The following is a 13,082-nucleotide window of genomic DNA, read 5'->3' on the forward strand; positions in this document are numbered from 1 at the left end:
TCTGTAGTTGTTGACGTCAGTTTGGTCCCCGTTTCTGTGTAAAGAATGAATGAGTGCACTCTTCCAATCACTTGGTATTTCTTCTTTTTCCCAAATAAAAGCGAATAATTCCTCTTGTTTTTCTACTATATTTTCACCTGCGAATTTGAATAACTCTGCGGTAATTGAATCTTTTCCAGGAGCTTTGTTGGTCTTTATTTGCTTAATGATGTCCCTAATTTCTTCTTTATTTGGTGGTAATGAATCCTTCAACTTGAATTGAGGCTCTCCAAACAGCAATCCATCTTCAGGAAGTTCACAGTTCAGAAGATTCTGGAAATAGTTGGCCAGATACTCGCAATTATTCTTGTCACCAAGAATGAGTTTCCCTTGTTAACTTTTAAAACGTAGATTACCAGGGGAAAATTTTTCGATTTTGTTTTTAAACCCTCTGTAGAAATCTATTGTGTTGTTTCTCTTGAAATCTTCTATGTTGTGCAGCTATTCTTTATTGTACTTTCTTTTCGTATTACGAATAATTTTTACTGTGTGTTTCCGTTGTTCCTTAACGTCCTCGAAATTCCTGTGATTCGTACGCCATTTATTCCACGATTTAGAACTTTCCCGTAAGGCTACTTAACAATCGTCATTCCATCATGGATGTTTATCCTTTATGGCGATCATTATAGTCTTTTCAGCTGCTTCTTGAATCCTCCTTGCCATTTCGTCCCAATTCGAAGATTCCAAGACCTCAAGCTCTCGTTGATAGTTCTCGACAATCTCTTGGTTTACCTTGAGTTCATCCGTTCGATATTTCTTGATTTTGGGTGAAGGTTCCTTGAAAGACTTTGGAATAAACCTTATCTTGACTCTAACAAGGTAGAGGTCGAAATCTATGTTTGCACATTTTTGCACTTTAACGTTCAAAATCTCTGCCGGGCTATATGGTCTATTTGGAACTTCCCTAACATGGGAGTTGGTGAACGCCATGCCATTAATTTCTTCCTTTCTTTCTTGAATTGGATGGACATTAACTTGAGGTCGAATGCTTCACACACTTAAATAAGCTTTTCCCCATTTCTACTGGTTCTTATATTCCCAGGATAACTGCCAACTATTTTCCTGTATTTGTTCCTAGCCAACTTGAGCATTAAAATCACCCATTAATATTTTACTGATATGTCCCGGAGTTTCCAACAACTCTTTTTCCAGGAGAGACCAGAATTCTTCGACTTTAGCTGGATTTTTCTTATTATCCTCATTAGTAGGTGCATGCCCATTCAAGATTGCATATGATTTGTTTCCACTCTTCAAGGTTAAGATGGAAAGCCTAGGGGAAGGTGACCGAAAATCAATGATTGCATCTATAATTGAACTTTGAACAAAAAAGGCTCTTCCTAGAATTGAAGGTGATTTTCTTTTATTACTCATTTTATATTCCCTGATCGCTGGTTGTCCCTTTATTATCTTGTACTTGGCCATCATTGATACTTCATTTGATGGGAATCTTGTTTCCTGTAAAGCGAGTAGCTTGATCTGATATCTACCCAGTTCTTTGATAAGTTCCATCTGTTTACCGACTCTTAGGAAGGTATTGACATTCAGTGTACCAAAGAAGAGTTTTTCTTGGTCCTGCTTTTGCGGGGTGAGGTATCTTCCGACTGATCCTAACATGATGGCGCAGGGCCCCAAAACTCCAATGCCCTGTTTAGACCAGACTCTAACTGGCCCCGGATTTTAAAGGCTGGGATAGTTTTCGATGTGCGTTTTACCATTATGGTAGATTGTGTGAATCATTTCACATTAGGGTGTATCCCGTAGCTCCCACAAAAATTAGAATCAGATTGGTAAGACCTGGAGCATGTTTAAACAGCCGACCCTGACCTGGATACAGACGCTGACCACACCACCGCCCGCTGCGGGATCAGACATGTGTGGATTTACATTTCAAAGGTACTTCTTCCACCTTCTTCACCGTTGGGATCCAAATTCCTCATCCGCTGCTGAAGCTGTTGACTATCTTCGTGAATGCTTTTTATTATTATCCCAAAAACCAAGGATCTCTCTTCCGCCAGTTCCGCCGTACCAATGATCTTCATCTCCGCCTTCACTGCCGTTGAGGCCTTCACTCGTAACCCTGAGCTGGGACCCTTACCAGATGATACACACCTGGTCAGTGTGCTCTGGGACTCACATAGACAGGGGGGCCACTCCCTGTGTATTACTGCATTATTCATCTTAAATACTATGTAGACCATGGTTGACGTTGCTTCACTTGCGGGAGTTTAATCTTGTATGCTGCTCTGACTATACTGCAGCTTCTGTTAGGAAACCAGGGAAGTCCAGCGACCCTTCTCCATTCATATTTTTCTTTCGTCCAATGTCGTTCCACTGGCCTTGCAGTTCTATACTGTAGTTCCAATGCTTTTATTATCCCATTAAAAGATGAACTACTTGCTCATAACGCTACTGTGTCTTATCTTATCAACGCTGTCCCAGGCATCTGGACTGGGTTCTTTTGAAATACAGTAGCAAGGTACATTGGCAAGTGCGTGCTTATTGAATGATGTCAACTAAACGGAAACGCGATGTTGTAAGCATCGAAAACAATCGAAGCAGTGAGACAGGTGGAAAATTATGCGATATAATGAAATATTGGTGAGGATTATGTAGTTGGTGTGTCATCAGTGGTGGTTTGGGTAAAGACAAAATCTAAATTAATTGAGCATTCCTCTAAGATACCAAGCCGGAAAACTATGAAAGAGGGTGGGTATGAAAAGGTAAACGAAGCGGTATCTCTTTGGTTTACGCAACAACGTGAAAAGGGAATACCGTTATCAGGTCCTATAATACATGAGAAGGCTAAATTACGGCTAGAAATTTAAGGGATGATGGAAAAGACTTCAGGGCTAGTTCTGGATAGCTAGATAGATTTAAAAATAGATATGGTATACGTCAGTTACATCTAAGTGGTGAGAATCTTTCCACGGACCCACTGGCTGTTGATGTTCTTAAAACAGAATTTGAAGAGATCAGTGAAGGTTTGACAAAAGATCGGGTGTATAAGGCTGACGAAGCAGGGTTAAATTTTAAAATGTTGCCAAGAATATCCGTAGCATCAATAAAATAAAGATCTGCCCCAGGTCACAAAAATAATAAATAGAGGATTATGGTTTTAGCATGTGGTAATGCTCCAGGCACTCATAGGCATGTACATAAGAAAATCGGAAAACCCTAGAGTCTTAAAATTATTGCCGGCACTGCATTACCAGTTTATTATAGAGTTCAAAAATGCATGAATGACGTCGCAACTTTTTGAAGAATATTTCTTACTAAAGTTTGTACCAAGCGTTCAATATCTTTTTAAGTCTAAGCATTGCCCAGAAAAGAAATTTTATTGATTGGCAATGCCCCAGCACACCCAGGGAAGTCGGAAAGTGATGATATTTTGTTCGGTTTCTGCCCACTAATGTGAAGGGCTTAGTTCAACCCATGGACCAGGGTGTTCTGGAAGCATCCAAACGCCATTATGGTGCGTTTCTGCTAGGATCTATTCTGAGTGATTGTGAATTATGCGGTAAAAGTCTTGCGGATTCATTGAAATCTATGAACATGAAACATGTAATTTATTGGTATGACGGATCCTGGGGAGAGATTACACCAGTGATTCTTCGTAATTCCTGGAACAATCTGTATAAAGGGATTTTTTTCATAACATGAGGAAAATGTTGACAACCTGCAAGAGATGGTGAATCAAATTCCAGGATATGAGAATGTTAACCAGTGTGAGGTGAACGAGTGGTTAATCAGATGAGGCTGACTAGATCTAACAGACCAAGGAATATTGGATTCTGTGTTACTGCCAAGAGTTGAAGCAGACGGCTCCGACCTTGACAACAGAAGTTCTGAGAATAGAGTTACAGCAGATGATGGATTTAATGCACTGGAGGTAAAATTGATTTCGAAATTTATTAAAATACAGTACCACACACTTTAATTACAGTGCTATAATAACATTACTGCATACAGTATTTAGTTCAGTGGTAACAAAAACAATTGTTTCATTATTGCAGATTGCTTTGCGCTTATCTGAACAAAGCAATGAATCTACACCAGCTGATGTACTGTAGATTAAACGGTGGTGCGACATAACTGCGCGATCGTGCTGCACCAAGAAAATTCAGAAGACAATCAATGATTTTATACAATGAGTAACATTATGTAAATATGTGTATGTTAATATACAGTATTCACCATTGCATAACAGAGTTTATGATTTTTATTTCGACATTTAACTTCCGAAAATATTTACCATGTTACCGCGTCAACCGAAGTGGCTCCGCTCAGTTTATTTCGGATTAACGGGGTTCTACTATATTACATTCTTACCGTGTGAAAATTCTTTTCTTGTTAATGTTAATGAAAATCATTCTAAAAGTATTTATCGCTGTGAAGAGGGACCAATTACGTTTCGAATGTGAAATCTCGACACCTAAATCACACTCCTGTGTTCTGTAATTCAGTTCAAGACGTTTTTTGTGCAAAACGTTTGAGTTTATTTTTCAGTGAACATTTTACTTCATGTTGAACTGTTGTGGTTTGATGCAGCTCTCCATGCCAACCTATCCTGTGCTAAACTTTTCATTTCTACGTAACTACTACATCCTACATCTACTCGAATCTGTTGGTCTACCCCTGCCGTTTTTACCACCAACACTTCCCTCAAGATGTCTTAAGATGTATCCTATCATTGTTATCCCCTCTTCCAGTCAAATGTCGCCAGCTATTCTCCTCTAACCAGTTGTATTCAGTATCTATTCATTCGTGATTCGACCTACCTATCTAACCTTCAGCAATCTTCTGTAACACCACATTCAAAAACTTCTATTTTCTTTCTTTCTGAGGTAGTTGTCCATATTTCCCTTCCATACAATGCCACGCTCCAGACGAACGTCTTCAAACACATCTTTCTAATTCCTATATCAATGTTCGAAGTGTGCAAATTTCTTTTCTTAAGAAAGGCCTTCCTTGCTTGTGCTAGTCTGCATTTTATGTCCTCCTTACTTCTGTAATCATTAGTAATTCCAGTACGTAAGTAACAATACTCGTCTACTTCCTTTAAGACTTCATTTCCTATCCTAATATTTCCTGCATCACCTGACTCCTTTCGACTGCACTCCATTAATTTCTTTTTGCAATCGTTCTTCAAGACTGTGTTCATACCATTCAGCAATTTCTCCAGATCTTCTGCAGACTCAGATACAACAAGAACATCATCGGCAAACCTCAAGGTTTTGATTTGCATCCTCGGATTGTGATTACTTTTCCAAATCATTATTTCATTTCCTTTACCCTTTATTCTACTTAAACATTGAAAAGGAGAGGGGACAAACTACAGCATTGCCTCACTCCTTTCGGGATTGAAGCTTCTTTTTCGTAGCCTTCGATTCTTATTACTGCAGACTGATTTGTGTGCAGAAATAAGAAAAAAGTAATTATATGAACAGTGAATAAATTTGTATACGTTTGAAACCATTTCCTCTTAAGTCGATGTCACAAGGTAGTAAACTCCATCAGTTTCAGATATCACAATCCCAAGTACGTTTTATTCCCTAGAATGTAACAGTTCATTCGAAATGAATTTAAGCAAGAGCTGTACTTAGGCACTAAAAGAGTGAGCGACAAATGTTGGAGGGTGTCACTGTACCTAAATCCAGCCCTGAGAACAGATGATCATTTGTTGTTGTTCTCAATTCATGTTCAGAAATTGCTCGGTACCAGTACAAGTGTGAAAGGCGCTGTCAATGCCTGAATTCAAAAACCGGACCTAAAGATGAAGTAACTTGTAAACAGAAAATGAATGTTAATTGCCTATCTCTCTTTGTTCCAGATTGTGCAAATCTGCTACACGTACTTCACTATTCTCAACAGACTGAATGATGACAAGCCTCTGAAGGGAAGTCTGCGGTGAAAGTCCAGTAACAGAAATGTAGTGTTCACTGTAGTGATGGAAATAAAACAGTGCATCATTGACAAACTTGAAATAATTGCTCCTTTTCTCATGTGAGAGAATGGAGTTAGTAGATGCAGAGGACAGGGTCCATATAGGAACTTCAACTTAAAAATAATAATAATAATAATAATTGTACCGGGAGGTACACCTCTACGCCGCGCGTTCAAAATGAGCGCTTAAAAGAACTCCTCTATCTATCAAATGTAAAACCAATAATACAACAAGTTAGAAAATTGCTCTGAATATGTCACCACTAAAATCTGATATAATTTTGTTATTGTGACGATTCCTGAACAGTGTGAATCTCTACTTGTTTTGGTTTCCATACATCAAGAAGTTTGGACATTCGCTCATAGATGACACTACCAAGAACGATGATCATGCACCCTGGTGCGAAATGAAAGAACCATTGATTTAAAGAAGTTTTGTATTCATAAGTTTTTCTAATTGATGTTCATTTATTTTTGGGTTGGCAATATTTCCTTCTCCATTTCCGCCAGTTTTGAATCTAGCAAATCCCTAATTTCTGTAATTAATTTTCTACTAATCACAGCTTTCTTCGTCGATTTCCAGTGTAACTTTTAATTCACCAATAAAAGTGAGAGGGTGTGGCTAGTTTAATCTTGAATGATATCGAACTTTCCCCGAGGGTTTATAAACTGCGGATTTTCACGTCTCTTGGCCAATTGCTCGTCATCTGACCTAGTGTGTGTGTCAAAGCAGGAGGCGGGCGGCGCCTCTTTCATCAGGCAGCAGTACTCCGACAAGTTAATGGCCATATAACATCTTTAATTCTTCCTACCACCGCAGTTTAACCTGAGGGAAAGGTCCGAATCATTAACTATGTAACCTAGTTTTCCTTAAAATGTAACTTTCTGCCGGCTAATGTAAAAATTTCATAAAATCTTTAATTGTAAATCGGGGATAGAGAGTGATGTACCCTCTCGAGCTCCCCTTCATCTTGGGTTGAGGTGACTACGTTTGTAACTGTTCTTCCTCCTTTCCGTAATATATTAATTTATCAATATACGAGTCACCTCAGTAGTTTGTGAATAGCCTCTGTTTCACCGGCCTAGTGCCCTTTAGGTTTTAAGTGTTCATATCTAGGAGCGCAAGCATTCGCTGCGATTGATTTTTTGTTCGGGCCATTTTTTAACCGATTTTCCTTTTACATGAAGGCCCTGTAGGTTGGGTATTAAATGCTCCCATATAATCATTTTACCATTGTAAGTTGCGCCTTCAGAGGCTAGAATTTGTAAGTTGAAGTTGCCTTGAGAAGGCTTGGAAAACTGTGAGCCTGTTAGCTCTTTTTCAAAGATTAATGAATCCCTCTTGAAGGCTAGATTTTGTATTATGGTAGCATGTACTCCATGAATTAGAGGATTTCTGACCTTGAATGAATTTGTCCTCTTTGTAAATTTGAGCTGAGAGCTCAGGAAATGTAAAGAGAGGGGCTTGAAGCCCAGGACTTGTGGAATTCACTATATTGTATTTTTCTTTACTTATTTCTGAATTGCTAATTGTACCTCTTACGTAGTTATTTGTTGATTTTTGAAATTCTAAAGAAATATAACATTTGTTAAAGTTTTAAATTAACTTTAATATTGTAGTTAGACCCATTCCCCCGGCACCTTCTTTAACCTCTTTCTGCTCCACGGGTAACTTCGTAACAAGTGGTGGCAGAACGTGGTTGAATGGGTCTCACTTAAGCCCCTTTTGACGGCTAAAAATAGAATCCGCTTCGAACACTAAGAATTTTCTCAGTCGCTGGAATTTCTTTTTTTCCTTCTCCAATATTTGTATATTTCTTTCATCATGTCCGGCCCTCGCGAAGTCCTCCATCCCGGCTACTTGTGCAAGGAGGGATTAATTTACGAATTACTTATTAGGAATGTTCAATCTGGAGGCACGGTTGCGGCAGATACCACCAAGCTCAAAGAGTCATTAGAATTACCTATTAGTATCCCAACTTTGGAGAGAAGGAAATTGATGAGGATCTCTCCACTATCACTGATAACACCACTGACATAGCATCCGTAGTTAGTTTTTTTTAAGTAAGTGAACCATCTCCCAATAAACTTAAAAGAGTGCAGGCTAGATTGTTCCATTTTTACAATAGAGTTAGCGATCTATTGTCTCTTAAGTTAAAGGAGGCAAGTAATCTTGTTGAACACCTTTCTAAAATGACAGATTTAGTCAATTGTTGTCTGGGGCAGCTACCCCAAAATCTGATCAAGCCCCTTTAGTCAACTTGCCTGCTGAGGAAGATTCTTCCAAGGGTGTAGAAGGTAGAAAATCTGTGGCAACTCAACAAATTTCTGCCCCGCTAGAAAATGAGCCTGATCGTCGTACATCTATTCCACCATTCTTTTTAAATAATTCTGTGTCTGAAGCTTCCCCACCCCCTAGACCATTACCTATTATGTCACCCGGGTTTAGTTTGCCTCTGTGACGGTACGATGATGGTTAAAAGGTAAACAGTGACACTGCTACGGTTAGGTTAATGATAAAACATTAACATGTATGGTACGGTGACATGAAAACATTTTAACACTGTAAGGTGCCAGGTTAGAAATCATTCCACATAAACCTCAGAGCAACTCCCGAATTAGTAATCCATTCAGCGTAGAGGCGTACTCAAACGGGACCAATCAACATTCACACCTTTAAATCACTGTACCAATGTAACGTGTGGCACCAATTAAGAGTAATTAAATATAATGACACAGTAAGACTCAAGACACAATACGTAGTGGATGACAGGCAGTTAACAATTCAATAACAATAAGTAACCCAGTGCACAGAGACTATTCAAGATTGTGCCAACACACTGGCACCCAGAAAACCCAAAATAAATACCACATAGAGTCACCACGCAGAAGCAGTAAATGGAAAGCTTAATATAAGTAAAAGGCAAGACAACTTACCTCAAAGGTGAGAATGTGGAAGGTGCCTTTTCAATGGATCGTTGCAATCATGGCTCTTTCTTTAAAATTAATATAGTAATTTAAATCATTAAGTGATAGACTTGGATTTTTCGAAATAGTTGAGTTTAATAACAACGCAATGTGAACTTTACACCAAGCTAAATAAAACAAGAATAAATCAAGGGGTCTTCGAAATTAAGGTCCTAGAAGGATGGAGCAAGTACTTGATTAATTAAATGAATTCTCAAGCACAAATAGAGAGAAATGAAACCGATCCTTAGCACGGTGTTAAGGCAGAACAGGGTGCATAAATTAACAGGGACAGGATGTCAAGCAAACCCCAAAAACGTAAATCATAAGGTAATTCACAAATACAAGGTACGGAACTGGCTCAAAAACAAATTAATTAAAACGAAGGAACAGCTTAATTCAGTTTTAGGAAATAAATCGCAGGAAATAGTTCATTAACGACACCACAAATGCAGTGGAGTCCTGAAGAAAGGCAATTCAGTAATATAATCACAAACTCTATAAGAGCATAACAGGATAAGCAGAAATTACTGCTTAATTCAATATTTCATGGATTAGATCATAGCTCAATAAATCCAGAATGGCACCAAAAATGCAGAGAAGTGGTGAAATAAGTAATTAGAGTAAAAATCGTCAGCAACACTACAAGATCTTTTCAGGATAAGCAGAAGTTACTGCTAAATTCAATTATACACGCTTTAAATTCCCAGGAGAGTTAAAACAGATTACACAATAAATAATCTGTTAGCGTGGTGAAATTAAAGTAAATCGGTAGTAATCACCACCAAAATTACAAGTCAAGCTCAGGACAACCAATTCCAAACGTCATCCGTACCAATCTCAATCCAACTCCCCAGTCATCACGCAAAACCAAAACAATCTCAATGACAATAAATGTCACCAAGACGACCGCACAATAAAATTAAAATCAGACAGTCAACGAGTGACAAAACACCGCTGAACGGATTGGTATTCATTTTTCTCAGCTCCTTTTAAAACAATTAATAACAATTTACCAACCAGAGTGGTTTGTGATAAAAGTTAACCTTACAGAACGGTTAGGCATATTTAGCATATCTCCAAGTTTTAAAATGGAAATTAACCCAGACGCAGAATTACATTCTTTTTTTAAAAAAAGTTTGATAGCCTCCATACCGGAAGGTCTAAATTAACATAACTGACCATCGGAAAAATTAAAGTCAGGAACCAGAAGAAAATGTGTTTTAAGAAAGGGGTCAGTTATGAACTAATGATCAAATGAGTTCCTAGTACTAACGAAAATGCCAGGACGGAACGAGAATCCAGGAACGAAAATAATTACACCACAAGCTCAATTTACGTTAACAGATACAAGATATAACCAAATAAAACAAAACCTACCAAAATTCCCACCCAAAAGGGGTGGAAAACCAGGGTAAATCCTGGAAAAATATAAGAGCTTACATGGCACGTCTGTCTGGTACAAAGACAGGAGTAAAACTGCAAGAAGGCTTCCCCAACACAGGTCAAGGCCCAGGCCTTCTCTCTAGTAATAGGAAGCGAGGGGAGGGGGAAACATACACACAATGAGGGCAGCATAATACAGAGGTACACAGACAATGATATGTATACCTCTGCTAAAATCTTAAGGAGGAACATGGTTCAAGAAGATTCTAACTTAAGGTACCAACCTTACACCTCATCCTTTGGTTATGTTGCTTAGGGGAAATTCTAAATTTTCGATTAATTCTACTAATGTTGTCATATCATTTTTAAAATTCTTAGTTGAATATCAAGATCGCGCTCTAGTGTTTCCTATTTCTGCATCTCAAATTCTTCAAATTATTTACCCTTACTCCATAGGTGTCCCCTCGGACAAAATAGTCAGAGCCATAGCTGAGCAGTCTCCGATAGAAGACTTCCATGCACACCTTCTGGCAAATTTCATTCTGGCTAGGACAATGTTCTCTCTAATACGGAAGTACTATTACAGTGTACAGCGACTGGATGAAAATCTCGCTGACTGCATCCAGGACATTAAGTTCCACACCAGGGTATTCGCTCTTCATTTCCCTGAAAATCAAATCGTGCAGACAATTGTTGAAGGGATTTCCCCGCCCTACAGGTCGTACTTGTGTTTTGCGTCGCGTCCTCAAACTTTTGCTGAATTAGAGGCTATGGCGGTCTCAGCCGAAGGAGTTAAGTATGCCGACACCTTACGAGTCGCTAAGGAGCCTCCTCCGTCTTCGAGCAACTTTCGGCCTCAACCTCGCCGAACATTCACCATCCGCAAATGCTATGCTTGTGGGTCGACAGATCATCTGCGTAACAAGTGCCCTTTGAAAAAATCCAGTGGGACAAAGAATGGAGCAGGTTCATCACAAGGATGTTTCAAGTGTGGCTCCTTTTATCACCTCACCAAAAGTTGCCCTAATGCCCATAGCACCGCCTGCTGTTCAACTTCTGGTGCAACCTCCACCAACTCGAATGATCGAAAGTGACTAGTGGCATCGGATGATTCGGAAAATTCATCTTCCAAGGCTCAGGCCCGGTTAAAACCACCGAAAGCTCGGAACAGGATAGAAGTTCTTCTAACCTCGCATTTGAATGCCGTAAAAAATCCTTAGAATTGCGGCGGTGAGCCCCGCACTTGTACATTTTCTGAAATGGAATTGAATGGTGAGCCCATTACCGACCTGTTAGACTCTGGGAGTGTTTGTTCTATTATTTCGGATGACTGGTGTTCTAAATTAAAGTCTGTTTGTAAATTTTCTGATTATTGTTCGTCTTCAGTTCAATGTGTTTCGGCTAACTCCTCTCCCTTAGAAGTTTTAGGGCCTCTCTTTGCCAAAATTCGGATCTGTAAATTCACCTGGAAAGTTAAATTGTTTGTGGCTAAGCGCTTGTCTTGCCAAATAATATTAGGAGCAGACTTCATGCCTTCTACTGGTCTAGTGCTCGACATTCAGAGCAAGTCTTGCACTTTCAAATTTGCTAGTTCCTGTAAAATTCCCTTGCTTAAGTGCAATTCTGCATCATGTTCATCTGTTTCGCCTACTCAGGATGAGATGTTGTTAGACCTTAGACATCTACCTGAGGAGCAGGCAGATAGTATTCGTAAGTTGTGTCAGTCATTTCCGGATGTATTGTCCCATATTCTTGGTGTTACTGACCTTATTGGATACAAGATTGCGGTTACGGATTCTATCCCAGTTAGATTTCCACCTTATAGGCTATCTCCTCCTAAAATGAAGGCTCTAAAGGAGATCGTCGTTCAAATGTTAAAAAGATGGTGTTATTCGGCCTTCTAAGTTGGCGTATTCATCGCCCATTTTTCTGGTACCGAAACCTCAAGGCAACTTCAGGCCTGTTATTGACTATAGGGCGTTAAATCGGAAGGTGGTGTTACAATCTGTGCCTCTTCCCTACCTTCACTCCTGTTTTTCATGGTTTCGGAAATGTAAGTCCTTCACCATCTTAGACCTTAATCAGGCGTACAATCAGAACCCTCTAGCAGAAGAATCAAAACATCTAACAGCTTTTGCCACGGACTGGAACTTGTATGAGTAAAACCGCGTGCCTTTCGGGCTCCCCACCTCGAAAGCCGTGCTCACGAGACTGCTAGATAAGGTATTCTACGACTCAAATTCGAATACTTGTACCATTATCTTGATGATGTCGTCGTATTTTCTGAGACTTTTGAGGAACATCTAGATTATAAGAAAGAGGTCCTTAATCGCCTTCATAAGGCGGGGTTAACTGCGAAGTTATCTAAGGTAGCGTTTGCTAAGCCTTCCAAGTCATTCCTAGGGCATATTGTGTCGCCCGATGGTGTTTTTATTGATCATTCTAGAACACAGGCCATCCGTGATTTCAAACCTCCTAAGGACATTAAAACTATTGCCAGATTCATAGGCATGGTGAATTTCTTTATGAAATTTATTCCTAACTTCGCTAACAGAGCGGCGCCCTTGAACTTACTTCGTAGGAATGGCGTCAAATTTTTAGTGGGGGTCGTCTCAACAAGCCGCTATTGAAGATCTGAAATTAGCTCTTTGTAATGCCCCGGTCCTTGCGATGCCTGATTTCTCGAAGAAATTCATCGTTCAAAGTGACGCCTCGCCGTCGGCGTTGGCTGCTGTGCTTCTTCAAGA

At 39.4% G+C, this 13,082-nt stretch overlaps 1 protein-coding gene across 1 annotated transcript in view; it reads left to right on the forward strand.

Moving 5' to 3' along the window:
* LOC136863843 (odorant receptor coreceptor) overlaps positions 1–6,608 on the forward strand; it is a 181,057-nt gene extending 174,449 nt beyond the window's left edge. Inside the window, exon 8 of the mRNA XM_068226114.1 lies at positions 5,870–6,608. Within this exon, the coding sequence (XP_068082215.1) occupies positions 5,870–5,950 (81 nt within the window). The 3' untranslated portion in view covers positions 5,951–6,608. The remainder of the gene's footprint in view (positions 1–5,869) is intronic.
* Positions 6,609–13,082: the final 6,474 nt, after the last annotated feature.

This window comes from Anabrus simplex, chromosome 2 (genome assembly GCF_040414725.1).
Source record: "Anabrus simplex isolate iqAnaSimp1 chromosome 2, ASM4041472v1, whole genome shotgun sequence".
Classification (NCBI taxonomy): Eukaryota; Metazoa; Arthropoda; class Insecta; order Orthoptera; family Tettigoniidae; genus Anabrus; species Anabrus simplex.